At 32.2% G+C, this 13,170-nt stretch overlaps 1 protein-coding gene across 1 annotated transcript; it reads left to right on the top strand.

Moving 5' to 3' along the window:
* Positions 1-578: 578 nt before the first annotated feature.
* On the top strand, positions 579-1,738 carry LOC131952663 (acidic fibroblast growth factor intracellular-binding protein-like). The gene has a single exon (XM_059315422.1). It carries the CDS (start codon positions 607-609, stop codon positions 1,693-1,695), a length of 1,089 nt encoding a protein of 362 aa, XP_059171405.1. The 5' UTR covers positions 579-606; the 3' UTR covers positions 1,696-1,738.
* The last annotated feature ends 11,432 nt before the right edge of the window (positions 1,739-13,170 follow it).

Genomic DNA, 13,170 nt, shown 5'->3' with positions numbered 1-13,170 from the left:
TCAAGTGGAAAAAAGCAGTTTTCATATTAACTTATCAAATGTGGTGTCACCCCCACACTGTTGAGGTATCAGTTATTGGAAATATTCAACAAAACAATTTTAAAAATAGTAAAATGTAGTAAAGTTTTCAGCTGGTGTCGTTTGTAGCACAAGCTGTGTCTGAGATGGATGAGGTTGACCGTTGACTAGAAAGCTGGTTTATCATCAGGGTTGTTTAGACGTGTAAGCCTTCCTGCTTGCCATTCTTCAATTTTCTTTCCTTTGAGGTCAGGGTAACCCCAGCTCTGAGAGTGACTATAAATATGTGATAAATACAATAAGTATTTAGGCAATATAGTAATTTGAAAATCTTGAATCCCACAGGTCAGCGAATCTAATTAACACATGATAAGCACCGAATCTAACATGTCGGATATCGAATCTAACTACTAGATCGATACCACTGTACCGGCGTTAAATTAATCACAGCAAAGATTAAATACCTTGATAGCAAACTTGTTTTTTTTTTGTAATCTAGAATATAGATCTAGATCTAGAATTAGTTCTAGAATCTAGATCTATCTTTTTCTTCAGACCTGAGACCAATCAACACCCAAGATTTAAAAAATGAATGAGATCGACGTTTTTGTTGGTAACAACTGTGTAATATCACCAGAAATTTATGAACTTTGGCTGAAAGGATACACAGCTCCGGAAGCTGCGAGAATTCAACAAAATAAAGTAGCTCTCAAAGTGTATGGTGCGAACTTTGAAGATCTCTTTAGTGATATTGTCGACTATTATCGCATATTTACTGGCCTGGAAGAAATGTTGAAAACACCACCCAGATTAAGTCACCAACTGGTTTATCAGTTTGATCCTGATACATTACACATGTTGATTCAAAAATACTACAGTTTTGATGCTCCATTGATTCGAGAGATATTTGGACATAAATTAAATTCTCGCAGTAGGAAAGATCTGGATGACCTAAGTGAAGAAACTGACATTCCTGTGCGCAATTGTAGAAGACAGTTTGACAATGCCAAGCGATTTTTCAAAACAGTTGAAGAATTGAGTGGCCGTTTGGTAGATAACATTCAAACACTTTTTTGTCTATCTGAAGAATTGGCCAAAGCATATGCTGCTATAGTATTTATCACAAACAACAGATTTGAAACTGGCAAAAAAAAGTTGAGCTACCTTAGTTTTGAAGATTTTGCTGTCTGTGCCAATTACATGATCTCTAACTGGTCTTACAGTTCCGAAGAATGTCAGAACCATGAGGATATGGATGTGGACATGGACAGAGACTTCCTGCTGGATCTTAGAGAGTTTAAGGTTCTCATGGAAAGAGAGTATGCAGAAGAGCACAGAAGTTTAATGATTCGTACACTACAGCCTGTTATGAGAGAAAAGGTTCTTACTGAAATGGATGCTAATTTTAGATCAGTATCAAAGACCATTATAAATATTGCAAGTGGTTTAAATCATAGCAAGGAATCAAGAGATATTTTCATTGATGTGCTTGAAAAGTTAATTGAGCCTTGGCAACAACTATCATTGACCATGCAAGATGCCATGTATTTTCTCAATGCTTTCAAAGAAACGGCTTTACAACTTGATATTTTTCGATCTTCTCCCAAGCTGGTGAAAGTCTGGGAGAGGTACATGATGACCTTCAATCCATTGGTCTTACAAATGTACCCAAAGTAGTTTGTAGAATTATTTGTGCATGTAATGTAAATAAATTGCTTTGTTGAAAAAAAAAAAAAACAAAAAAAAACTAAGAAACATTTTTCCCACTTTAGCTTTTATATTCATAGATACATGTGTATGGAAAATATAGGCTTATATTTTGCTTATTTAAATTTCAGATGAATTAATGTAATTATATCCGAATCAAGAAAATTTATTTAGTTAATTCGCCTACGCTAATTTCTATTTATAAATTTACATTAACCAAGAAGGATAACCTACAACTTTGATCCCAAAAATGGCTACATGTAAAAAGAAATTCATAAATAATTTTGAAAAATATAAAACATTGTAAATTAAAATTAAAATATTTTTAAGTCTTTAAAAAATGATTCTAACATTGGTTTTGTAAATTTAAATTATTATCAGGCTCAAGTTTTAATTGCAGACAGCTAGCTGATTTAAAGAATTGTCTTGTAAATATTGGGGAAAAAGTTCAGATTAAACAACTACTAATTTCTCTTAACACTCGTCGCATACTCCGTTTAGCTCTGTTATTTAATATATTTACACGTTTTGTATTAGATATATGTAAAAGTAAACCATCTTAAATGAATGAAAGTAGGCTACGAGTAAGAAAGAAATATTACTATTGTGAATCTGTATCAGTCCTCACAAGCCGATGATGAAAACTGTAATACTAAAGCGAACACACTACTGACGCTGTAAATTACATGTCTGAGGCAAAAAAAAAAAAAAAAAAAAAAAAAAAAAAACTCTATTTTTTAATTTAATAAATAATTGAATTAAACATAAACTAGAGTTTTCTATTAAGGAAATTAAAAATTTTAAAATGTGTGTATAAAAGTTTTTGTTTTAAAACTTTCTTTAACTTTCTTAATTTTTAATTGGACGATGGTGCCTTGGGGAGATAGAACACGAGGGCCGGTGACGGTTGGCCGAAAAGTCGACGGAGAGGGGGTCAAAACTGACCTCGACTGACCGGCGCCTTATATGGGCTATATTACGAAAAAAAAATTCCTCCGACGACCCCCCTTGAAATTTTGTGAGGTGGTAGGAGAATGCCTGGGGGTGTCACAAAAAACTCGGCATATCTGGGAAAACTTTGTATTTCCCTATATAATCTTTGTATTTTATGGGGAAAACATAGGGTCATTTGAACGCAGACTTTAGGGTACTTAAACTCGGTATATCTGGCTAATTTTTTGCATACGTTTAGGACAATGGCTTGACCTTTAGGGAAAACTGTCGGTTTGACTCAAAGCCCTCGACGAGGGCTAAAAAGTGACCGCGAGTGAAATTCTCATTATATGAGCTATATTACGAAAAAAAATTTCCTCCGACGACCCCCCTTGAAATTTTGTGAGGTGGTAGGAGAATGCCTGGGGGTGTCACAAAAAACTCGGCATATCTGGGAAAACTTCGTAAAGGGGTCAAAACTGACCTGTTGTTTTTCCCTATATAATCTTTGTATTTTATGGGGAAAACAGAGGGTCATTTCAACGCAGACTTTAGGGTACTTAAACTCGATATATCTGGCTAATTTTTTGCATACGTTTAGGTCAATGGCTTGACCTTTAGGGAAAACTGTCGGTTCGACTCAAAGCCCTAGACGAGGGCTAAAAAGTGACCGCGAGTGAAATTCTCATTATATGAGCTATATTACGAAAAAAAATTTCCTCCGACGACCCCCCTTGAAATGTTGTGAGGTGGTAGCAGAATGCCTGGGGGTGTCACAAAAAACTCGCCATGTCCGGGAAAATTAGTTAAATGGGTCAAAACTGACCAGTCGTATTTCCCTATATAATCTTTGTATTTTATGGGAAGAACAGGGAATTTCCAACACAAGTTTTAGGTTACTTAACCTCTGTACATCAAGCTAATGTTTTGCATACACTTCTATAGCTGACTAGGCCGTATGGAAAAACTGTTGGTCAGACTCAAAGCCCTCGAGCAGGGCTAAAAGATGACCGCGAGTGAAATTCTCCTTATATGAGATATATATATATATAAATAAATTGACGAACGATCCCCTTAATATTATTTGAGGTCGTAGACCGACCCTGGAGGGTAACAAAAAAAACGTTATTCACGTCGGAAAAATCCATTGTAGTCGTTAAATATGTTCATATATCAATTTTTAAATATAAGCATAGTAACTGTTTTTAAAAAAAGTAAACAATAAAATACGTCATTCGGTCCATTTTCAAGGGAGGTAACCTTTTTAATAATTATTTTTCAAATAATTGTATACTATTTTAAACAGAAACAGAAAACGACCAAGTATAACATTTGTTTTAAACCTAATAAGTTGTTAATTATGCTACGTATCATAATTAAATAAAAATTAATTTTTAAAGTCAATGTAATATAAATTACTGGATATACTGTTAATGGAACCTCTGTATTTCTAATTCCATTTTAGTTATAAATTGTTTACTTTCTAATTTTTTGCTCTGAAAGCGATTGTTAAACAACATACAACATCTTCTCTAAAATTAGCATTACTGCTTAAATTTAAGCACTCCACACCTCATACATCACCAAATAATTAGTATTCAAATTATCAAATGTTTTTGAAAACCTAAGCGAAGCTAGGCAGTATGCCTAGTATATAATATAATGAAGTGTCGTAAATAAAGTATTATAGATACTTTAGCCCTTATATTCATAAATATATTTGTATATGGAAAATGTAGGCTTTTATATTGCTCATTTAAATTTCATGTCAATTAGTTAAATTAAATCCGAACCAAGAACTTTTTTTTTTAATTAATTCGCTTACACTGGTTTCCACTTATCAATTTAAATTAACCAAGAAGAATAACCTACGAGTTTGCTCCCAAATGGCTAAATGTACAAAGAAATTCATAAATAATTTTGAGAAATACAAAACATTGTCTAAAGTGTAAATCAAAACTAGAATATTTTTTACTATCTTATAAAAAGGATCGCTTAGTCTTTGTTTTGTAATTTTCAATTATTATCAGGCTCAAGTTTTAATTGCAAACAGCTTGTTGAGTTAAATAATTGACTTGTTGATATGATAAGAAAGTTCAGTTTAAATAATAATACGTATTTCATCACGAGCGATACAACACTCCGTGTAGCTCTGTTGTTTTAATTTATTTATAAAAGAAAATTATTGAAAATAGTACACACTTTAGATCTAGGTCGTAGTTGTTTGGTTTTGCGATTATTACAGTCTTGGTTGGGTAGTAGTTGATTCTTAGTTGGTTGTATCAATTTTTGGAGAGTGAGCGTAGTCTAAAGCTAGTCTTAGATAAATGTCTACATTATATTAAGTGTGTTTGAATTTTATAATATGAGAAAACTTCAAATGTGATTGAGCTTTAATCATAGTTTTTACATATTTTAAAAAAAAAAAACGTTTTTGTTTTGTTTTTTATAATACTATGCTAATTAATTTTTAACATCTAATTGTAAATTTATTTTAAAACTGATGACACTGTACTTTTTTGTTCGCGTTGTTTCCCTGTCGTTTCATTTTTTTTCCAAATTAGAGAAATAAAAAGTATTGGCAAATATGAATTTTAATTTTTTATACCTTCATTTTTATCTCATCACTGACCTCTGTCTAAATGTTGGACTGGTCCTACTATCTCATCACTGACCTCTGTCTCAATGTTGGACTGGTCCTACTATCTCATCACTGACCTCTGTCTCAATGTTGGACTGGCCCTACTATCTCATCACTGACCTCTGTCTCAATGTTCTACTGGCTATACTATCTCATCACTGACCTCTGTCTCAATGTTGGACTGGTCCTACTATCTCATCACTGACCTCTGTCTCAATGTTGGACTGGCCCTACTATCTCATCACTGACCTCTGTCTCAATGTTGGACTGGCCCTACTATCTCATCACTGACCTCTGTCTTAATGTTGGACTGGCCCTACTATCTCATCACTGACCTCTGTCTCAATGTTGGACTGGCCCTACTATCTCATCACTGACCTCTGTCTCAATGTTGGACTGGCCCTACTATCTCATCACTGACCTCTGTCTCAATGTTGGACTGGTCCTACTATCTCATCACTGACCTCTGCCTCAATGTTGGACTGGCCCTACTATCTCATCACTGACCTCTGTCTCAATGTTGGACTGGCCCTACAATCTCATCACTGACCTCTGCCTCAATGTTCTACTGGCCCTACTATCTCATCAAATTTGCGAAATTTTCAAAAAAAAGAAACATATTTTCACAGAAACCTCTCATGGAGTGTTCTAATTGAGTCAATGTTTCATTGCACGGTGTCATAAAGCATTCGAATTTTATTTGTTACATACAGTATATAGAGAAAAAAAATCAGCTTTCTATAACTCAGACTACAAGTTACTAGACGGTTTACCTTCCAGTATATCACACGATCCTGACAACGTGGTCTATGTTAGACCCTTGCCACACATATGCTGGGCCGGTTAGAGAAATTCGGAACATCATGTAGACCCCTGGTAAAAACCTGCTAGACAAGTGTCGCAATAATACGTAGCACTCCAATGTATACATATTTAAGTCCCAGCGTAATTAGATATAGTTATATTGTATATAGGATATACCATATCATAGATAGTGCAGCCATTTAAATGTCACAAATATGATTATATATTATTATATGACCTTTTAAAAATATCAAATATATATTTACATTGTATGATAAGGACCTTTAAATATCTCACTGTTTTATTTTATTTGTAAAAGTATGGTTTACCTTTCAGATCAGACTGACGACTCTTAATCAGTTCTTTTTTTTTTTTTTTGCTGAGCTTAAATTGGAACAATGATCATGACAGAACGAAATTAAGAGACAATTAAACCAAAGTTGATGTGGTAAAGTCTATAACGGTGGGTGATCAACGTAAACTGAATAATTTAATACAGAGCACCCAGGGTGCGTCTAAGTGTTATTTTTGGACCAACGAAACAAATAGATTGAAACACATCTAACACAAACAACACATCAACAGTCAAACAACCAATCAAACCAAAAAATCAAACAAAACAAACTATCGAACGAACCAAACAAACCAAACAATCAAAAACACAATCAATAAAAGGGAAACAACGTATGTATAAACTTACATAAAACAAACTCAAACACATTAATAACAACACAATTCAATTACTTTTTAAAGTTGATTATTATGGTCATAATAAACAGGTAAAACGTTGTGAAATTGAATGTTTAGTTAAGTACCAGTTATTTTAAAAATGGACATGTAGATATAAAAGAAAAACCCTTAGATTTTAAGAACGTTAAATTTACTGATTTTAAATATAAAACTTTCAATCAAGAACTGTTCTGCAACGACTTTTAACGCTTTTCTCAAATTTGTTGATGCAATTGAATGAAAAAGAAACAATAGGCTTGAACAGCTGGTTCCAAATAGTTCCAAATTGTTATTGCCAGAAAGCGTATGTTTCAAGCAAAATTGATTATTTTATAATAATTGTGAAATGATTACACCATGACTTTCGGTTTTATTAAGGCTAACAATATTCAATCAAATAATTGTGCAAAGTAACTATTTTTAGAAACATTAAATTTAAACTCATTGCCCGATTCAGTTGATAGATATTGAAGCAATGCACAACAATTAACTATTAGATCAACACAAATACATCATGGTTAGTCTAGCTAGAACAATGGTTTTCAATATTTTTGACGGTACAGAACCTCCACCAGTTTCATTAGCCCCTTTACCGAACCCCACCAGTTTAAAATGGGCATTCACCTAACATTTCTAAATAGTAATAGTGTTAGAACCACTGAGCTAGAATACTTGCTGTAAACATCTAATAGTAAGCAGGTCATGATTTGGTTCGATGTGAGATCTATGCTGCACACTGGATAAAGAAAACATGTTGTCACTTGTGTTCTTTTGCAATCAGATACGGTTCGATGTGTTGATGATGTTGTACCTTACAGGGAATATACATTATTTGATTAAGGTTTTATTTTTTACTCGATTGCAATAAGCACCAGAAGGTTTAGAACCAAATTGTAAAGACTAGTTGATCTACACAAAGAGCTACAGATATTACTAAACACAACAGCTAACCACAGTAAAATTAAGCAGAATATTTCATATTTTAATAAACAATTAAAAAATGATCGCAATGTTTTCATTAGCGTTATAAATATATTTATTATAACATTTGTCGTTGTTACATGAAACGGATGATTTTAGATACTGATGTCCGATAATAAAATAGGTGTGTTGGGTTGTTAGTAGTATTATAATCTCGACACATTTTATGGTTTGAAATTAGGGTTCGGCGTATGTTAGGACTAGGGTTGGGGTTAGGGTTAGGGACAGGGTTAGCATTGACATTAGCCAGCAATGTGTGTATTTAGTTAACTACCAGTAACCTAACACCCTTTTTTTTTAAACATATAGTATTATCTGACACTGGTATAAATATTCCCTCATGAAACTATGGTAGCATCACCTACAACATATTTCCTTTCTATAACTCGGACGACAAGCTTCAGTCTGTCGGAATATATCAGTCTTATAGCAGCATTTAGGATTTGCTAATAATAGATGTAGCCTGGCTGATCTTCAGATTTCAGCAACTGTAACTTATAATTATATAAGTAGATCAATACCCGATAACAATGTAATGTAAGATATTTTTTAATAGAATTATATGTTTACTTAATTAAAAAAAATAATAGCAAGCTGGCCGACTTGATGGTGACGATGTAACAGATGTAACATCACCATTTACTAAATGAACCTCTACTAGACGGTTTACCTTCCAGTATATCACACGATCCTGACAACGTCTATGTGAGACCCATGCTTTACGAGGTATGATTATGTATCGGTTAAAATTTTCCCCAAAAAAAATTGTTTCAGAGTGTTTGATCAGGAAAAGCAGTCGTTGAATGTAATGTTTTGTATTATTAGAAAAATGTATGCACAAAGATCACTGTTTTGAAATATATAATTATATACTTTTTAAATTTTAAAAATAAGGATGCTGCTTCATGATCTTCACGTTTTAAAGACAAAAATTAGGTTTCTTGTATTAATCTTGTATTTTTACTAAAACATTTTAATTCTTTTTCATGACAAACTAGATAGCGATTATTATGCAAGTTTGTTATTGTTTTCTCCCTTGTATAGTTTAAGTTAAAGAAATGGCAACTGATATGCACGTTTAGATTTGTATTAAAACGTGATATAAAAAAAAAGCTCCAAATTGACTCAACAATAGACTGCCAACAACAGAGCAGATATATAAAAAACAGAAAATTATTTTCTTTCCAGCCAAAAATGAGAATCGGAATAAACGTTACTGCATATTTTTACTTTCTCGTATATACGAAGTATAGAGAAAGTCTTGTAATCGTGCAAAAAAAAAATCGAGATTTTTACAAATCTCGACGTTTCACACCTCACTGATACGGAAAAACATAATTTTGCAATCTTGTCCGTATGTCTGTGTGTCTGTCTGTGTGTCTGTCTGTCTGTCTGTCTGTCCGTGTGTAAACACGATAACTTGAGTGCCGTTACAGCTAGGTTGATTAAATTTCATATATAAGTATTTAATCAAAATCGTAGATCCGTATCAACTTTTGAGCGATTTCCGATAACCGGAAGTGGTACTTTTCCTACTTTGAATTTTTCAAAAGCCTATAACTTGAGTACTATTTCAGATAGATGAATGAAATTTAATACGTAAGTAAAAGATCTAATTCTCTACCTTCTATTAAATTTTGAGTCATTTCCGTTGACTGGAAGTAGTACTTTACGCTACTTCCGATTTCTCAAAAAACTAATGTAAATTTTAAAAGTAATAATAATATTGCGCACTATTATGCGCTTTTTTATTTGGCGTTCACTTGGTGTGCAATTAATTTGTCTACGAGATTTTATTCTATTTTTAAAACTTTAAGTATTTAAAATGGATTAAAAATCATGTCTATAGCCCGAGTTCCCATCCCCTGTTATTTTATACAAGAATATTCGAGAAAGTTTAGGGGAGATCACTCCCGGTTTATTTTTAACACAGTTTGGCTAATTAAGAATAAACCATGTGTGATTAAAGAACCGTAAAAACGGATTAAATTGATCAGCTGACTGTGATTGTGAGGTATGTTTCACCAGATGATGAGCTACCCGTTACACGTTTTTTTTTTTTTTTTTTAAACTTCCCTAGATATGGGTAGCGACACAGGGGAATGTATTGCTGAGGTTGTGTACAACTACCTTTATAATGTGGAGAAAATGTTTTAGTAAGTGTTGGATGACATTGCTGCCAGTGCCTTTATTCTCTATATGATGGCTAATGCGTTTAATACAATTTACTGGATTATCAGAATCTGACAGTCATAAACTCAAAGATCAAAACTTGTCGATTAAAAACGCGAATTAACTAACAACTGTGGTTTAAACTGTATAATGAACTATTTCAGTGCATCGATTTACTTCAGTCAAATAAATGAAGAGACGCAACTTAATTATGTGTTTTCATTTCCGTTTTATTTAATTGAAAGTCAAAGTTTGAAGTTAAAAAAACAAAGAATTTTAAAAAAAATAGGTTTTTGTTTTCATGTACGTGTGGTCAATTTTCTACTGTCGATAAATTACAAAATGTAAGAAACAACAAAACAATGTATATGTAATTGTGTACTCCACATTTATTGCACTCAATATTTCACTAAACGTTGGAGCTATCTTTCATTTATTATAATTCAGAAAGTCAATATTTTTAACCAATGTCTTATCCATAGATTTAAGTAAAGATGGAAATACGGTGCATGTTTTGTTGTCTGTTTGTCTGTCAGTGTGTCTGGTGTAGATTAAATGCTGTCACTTTAAATTCATTTCAATTTGATGAATGTCTTCAAACTTGACTGCTACTTGATAACTGACAGTGTTATGTAATACAGTTGAAAATAAAACACAACTGCAATGAATCTGCCCGAAAAAAAAGTATTTTCCATCACACTTAAATGTGCCCCACCCCCCCCCCCCCCCCCACCCCACACACATAATCGAATAAATTACATTTGATAGAGTGCACCATAGCTTTTATCCAACCAAGAACAAATTACAAGGCAGCAGTTGTTTGATTTTGGAGTTGTCTCTCCTATTAAGAGTTGTTTTTCATAGCAATTGAGCATCATCTGTCTTGGGGTTCGAACTCGAGCCTTTTACTAGGGGGGTTATTGGCTGAGAATTAGAATTTTAGCTTACAAGGCATACTGCCTAGCTTCGCTTAGGTTTTCAATGACATTTGAGAATTTGAATACTTAATTATTTAGTGATTGCTGATGTGAGGAGTGCTAACATTTAAACATTAATGCTAATTTTATAGAAATTGTTGTTGCTGTTTGTTGTTTATAGTCCTTTTTCAGAGAAAATAGTGGGATGTTCGCAATTTAGAACTAAAATGGAATTAGAACTACAGAAGTTCCCCGATCAGTAAAATAATAATTTACATTACTAATAATTTATATTACATTGACCTTAAACATTAATTACTTTATTTAATACATACTTTAATTAACAACTTAATATTTTACTGAAACGATTGCTATACTTCGTCATTTTCTGTTTATGTTTAAAATAGTGTATAATTGTTTGAAAAATAATTATGACCTAGTTTTTGTTTACTTTTTTGCTATGCTTATATAAGGATATATATAGTAATTTAAATAGTGTATGATTTGTTTTCTTCTTTTAAGCTTGTAATCAAAACTTTTTTTTATGAATTTTAAAAAAATGACTAATAAAAGCTTGTTATTGAAACGTTTTATATTAACAATTTTTTATGAATTTTTTTCAGTACTTTACATTTTTAGTTTCTCGTATATACGAAGTATAGAGAAGGTCTTGTAATAGTGCAAAAAAAAATCGAGATTTTTACAAATCTTGACGTTTTACACCTCACTGATACGGAAAACATAATTTTGCAATCGTGTCCGTATGTCTGTGTGTCTGTCTGTGTGTCTGTGTGTGTGTGTGTAAACACGATAACTTGAGTGCCGTTACAGCTAGGTTGATGAAATTTCATATATAAGTATTTTATTAAAATCGTAGATTTGTGTCAACTTTTGAGCGATTTCCGATAACCGGAAGTGGTACTTTTTCTACTTTGAATTTTTCAAAAGCCTATAACTTGAGTACTATTTCAGATAGATAAATGAAATTTCACTTGTAAGTTAAAGATCTAATTCTCTACCTTCTGTCAAATTTTGAGTAATTTCCGTTGACCGGAAGTACTAATTTACGCTATTTCCGATTTCTCAAAAAACGCATGTAAATTTATAAAGTACTAATAATATTCCGCACTATTAGGCACTTTTATTTTGCCGTTCGTTTGGTGTGCAACTCTTTTTTCTACGAGATTCGATTCTATTTTTTAAAGTTTAAGTAAATAAAAATCATGTCTATATTCCGAGTTATATAAGAATATTCGAGATCGTTTAGGGGAGATCACTCCAGGTTTATTTTAAATATTGACAGTTTTGTTGATAGAATCTCAGTTCAGGTTTAACTCTTTATATCAGGTAAGGGCAGTGTTAAATTAATTTGAAAAGCTAATATAAGAGATAAGCAATACAATATTATTATTTATTCAGCAATATCTTTATTTTCAGCGTCAAATGTTTTCTACAGAGAGTTATAACGGTACTGTATAAAAGACAAGGAAATGCCTGTATTCAAACGCCTCTAAAAACAGCATTAAACTAGCAATGTTATTTGATTCACAAAAGATGTCAAAGTTTGATTAACATCATAGCCACATATTTGACAAACAAAATATAAACTAAGAAACATTTTTCCACTTTAGCCTTTATATTCATAGATACAAAAAAAAATGTGTATATGGAATATGTAGGCCTGTATCTTGCTCATTTAAATTTCAGATGAATTAATGTAATTATGATCCGAACCAAGAACATTTATTTAATGAATTCGCTTACGCTACTTTCCACTTATAAATTTTAATTAACCAATAAGGATAACCCATAACTTTGATCCCAAAAAAGGCTACATGTAAAAAGAAATTCATAAATAATTTTAAAAAGTACAAAACATTATTTACAGTGTTGATTATATTAAAATTATTTTCATTTCTTATAAAAATGATTGTTTTACCTTTGTTTCGTAATTTTCGATTATTATCAGGCTCAAATTTTAATTGCAAACAGCTAGCTGAATTAAAGAATTTACTTGTAGAAATAATGGGAAAGTTCTGTTTTATCAGTGAGTATTGTCGGATGATTGCAACAATACTCTCCGTGTAGCTCTGTTGTTTTAATTTATTTAAAAAGAAAATAAATGATAATAGTACATTTACTAGGTCCAAGGCAGTGGCGTCGCCAGGTCCGGTGTAACCCCCCCCCCCTCCGAAAAAAAATTGCACGTGAATTATAGGCCTTTATTTTTGTAATGGTATACTTGTTTGAGAAATATTTTTTTATAAA

This window comes from Physella acuta, unplaced genomic scaffold (genome assembly GCF_028476545.2).
Source record: "Physella acuta isolate Inbredline_101_S28 unplaced genomic scaffold, ASM2847654v3 ptg000884l, whole genome shotgun sequence".
NCBI classification, from domain to species: Eukaryota; Metazoa; Mollusca; class Gastropoda; family Physidae; genus Physella; species Physella acuta.
This window is presented reverse-complemented; position numbering and strand designations above follow the sequence as displayed.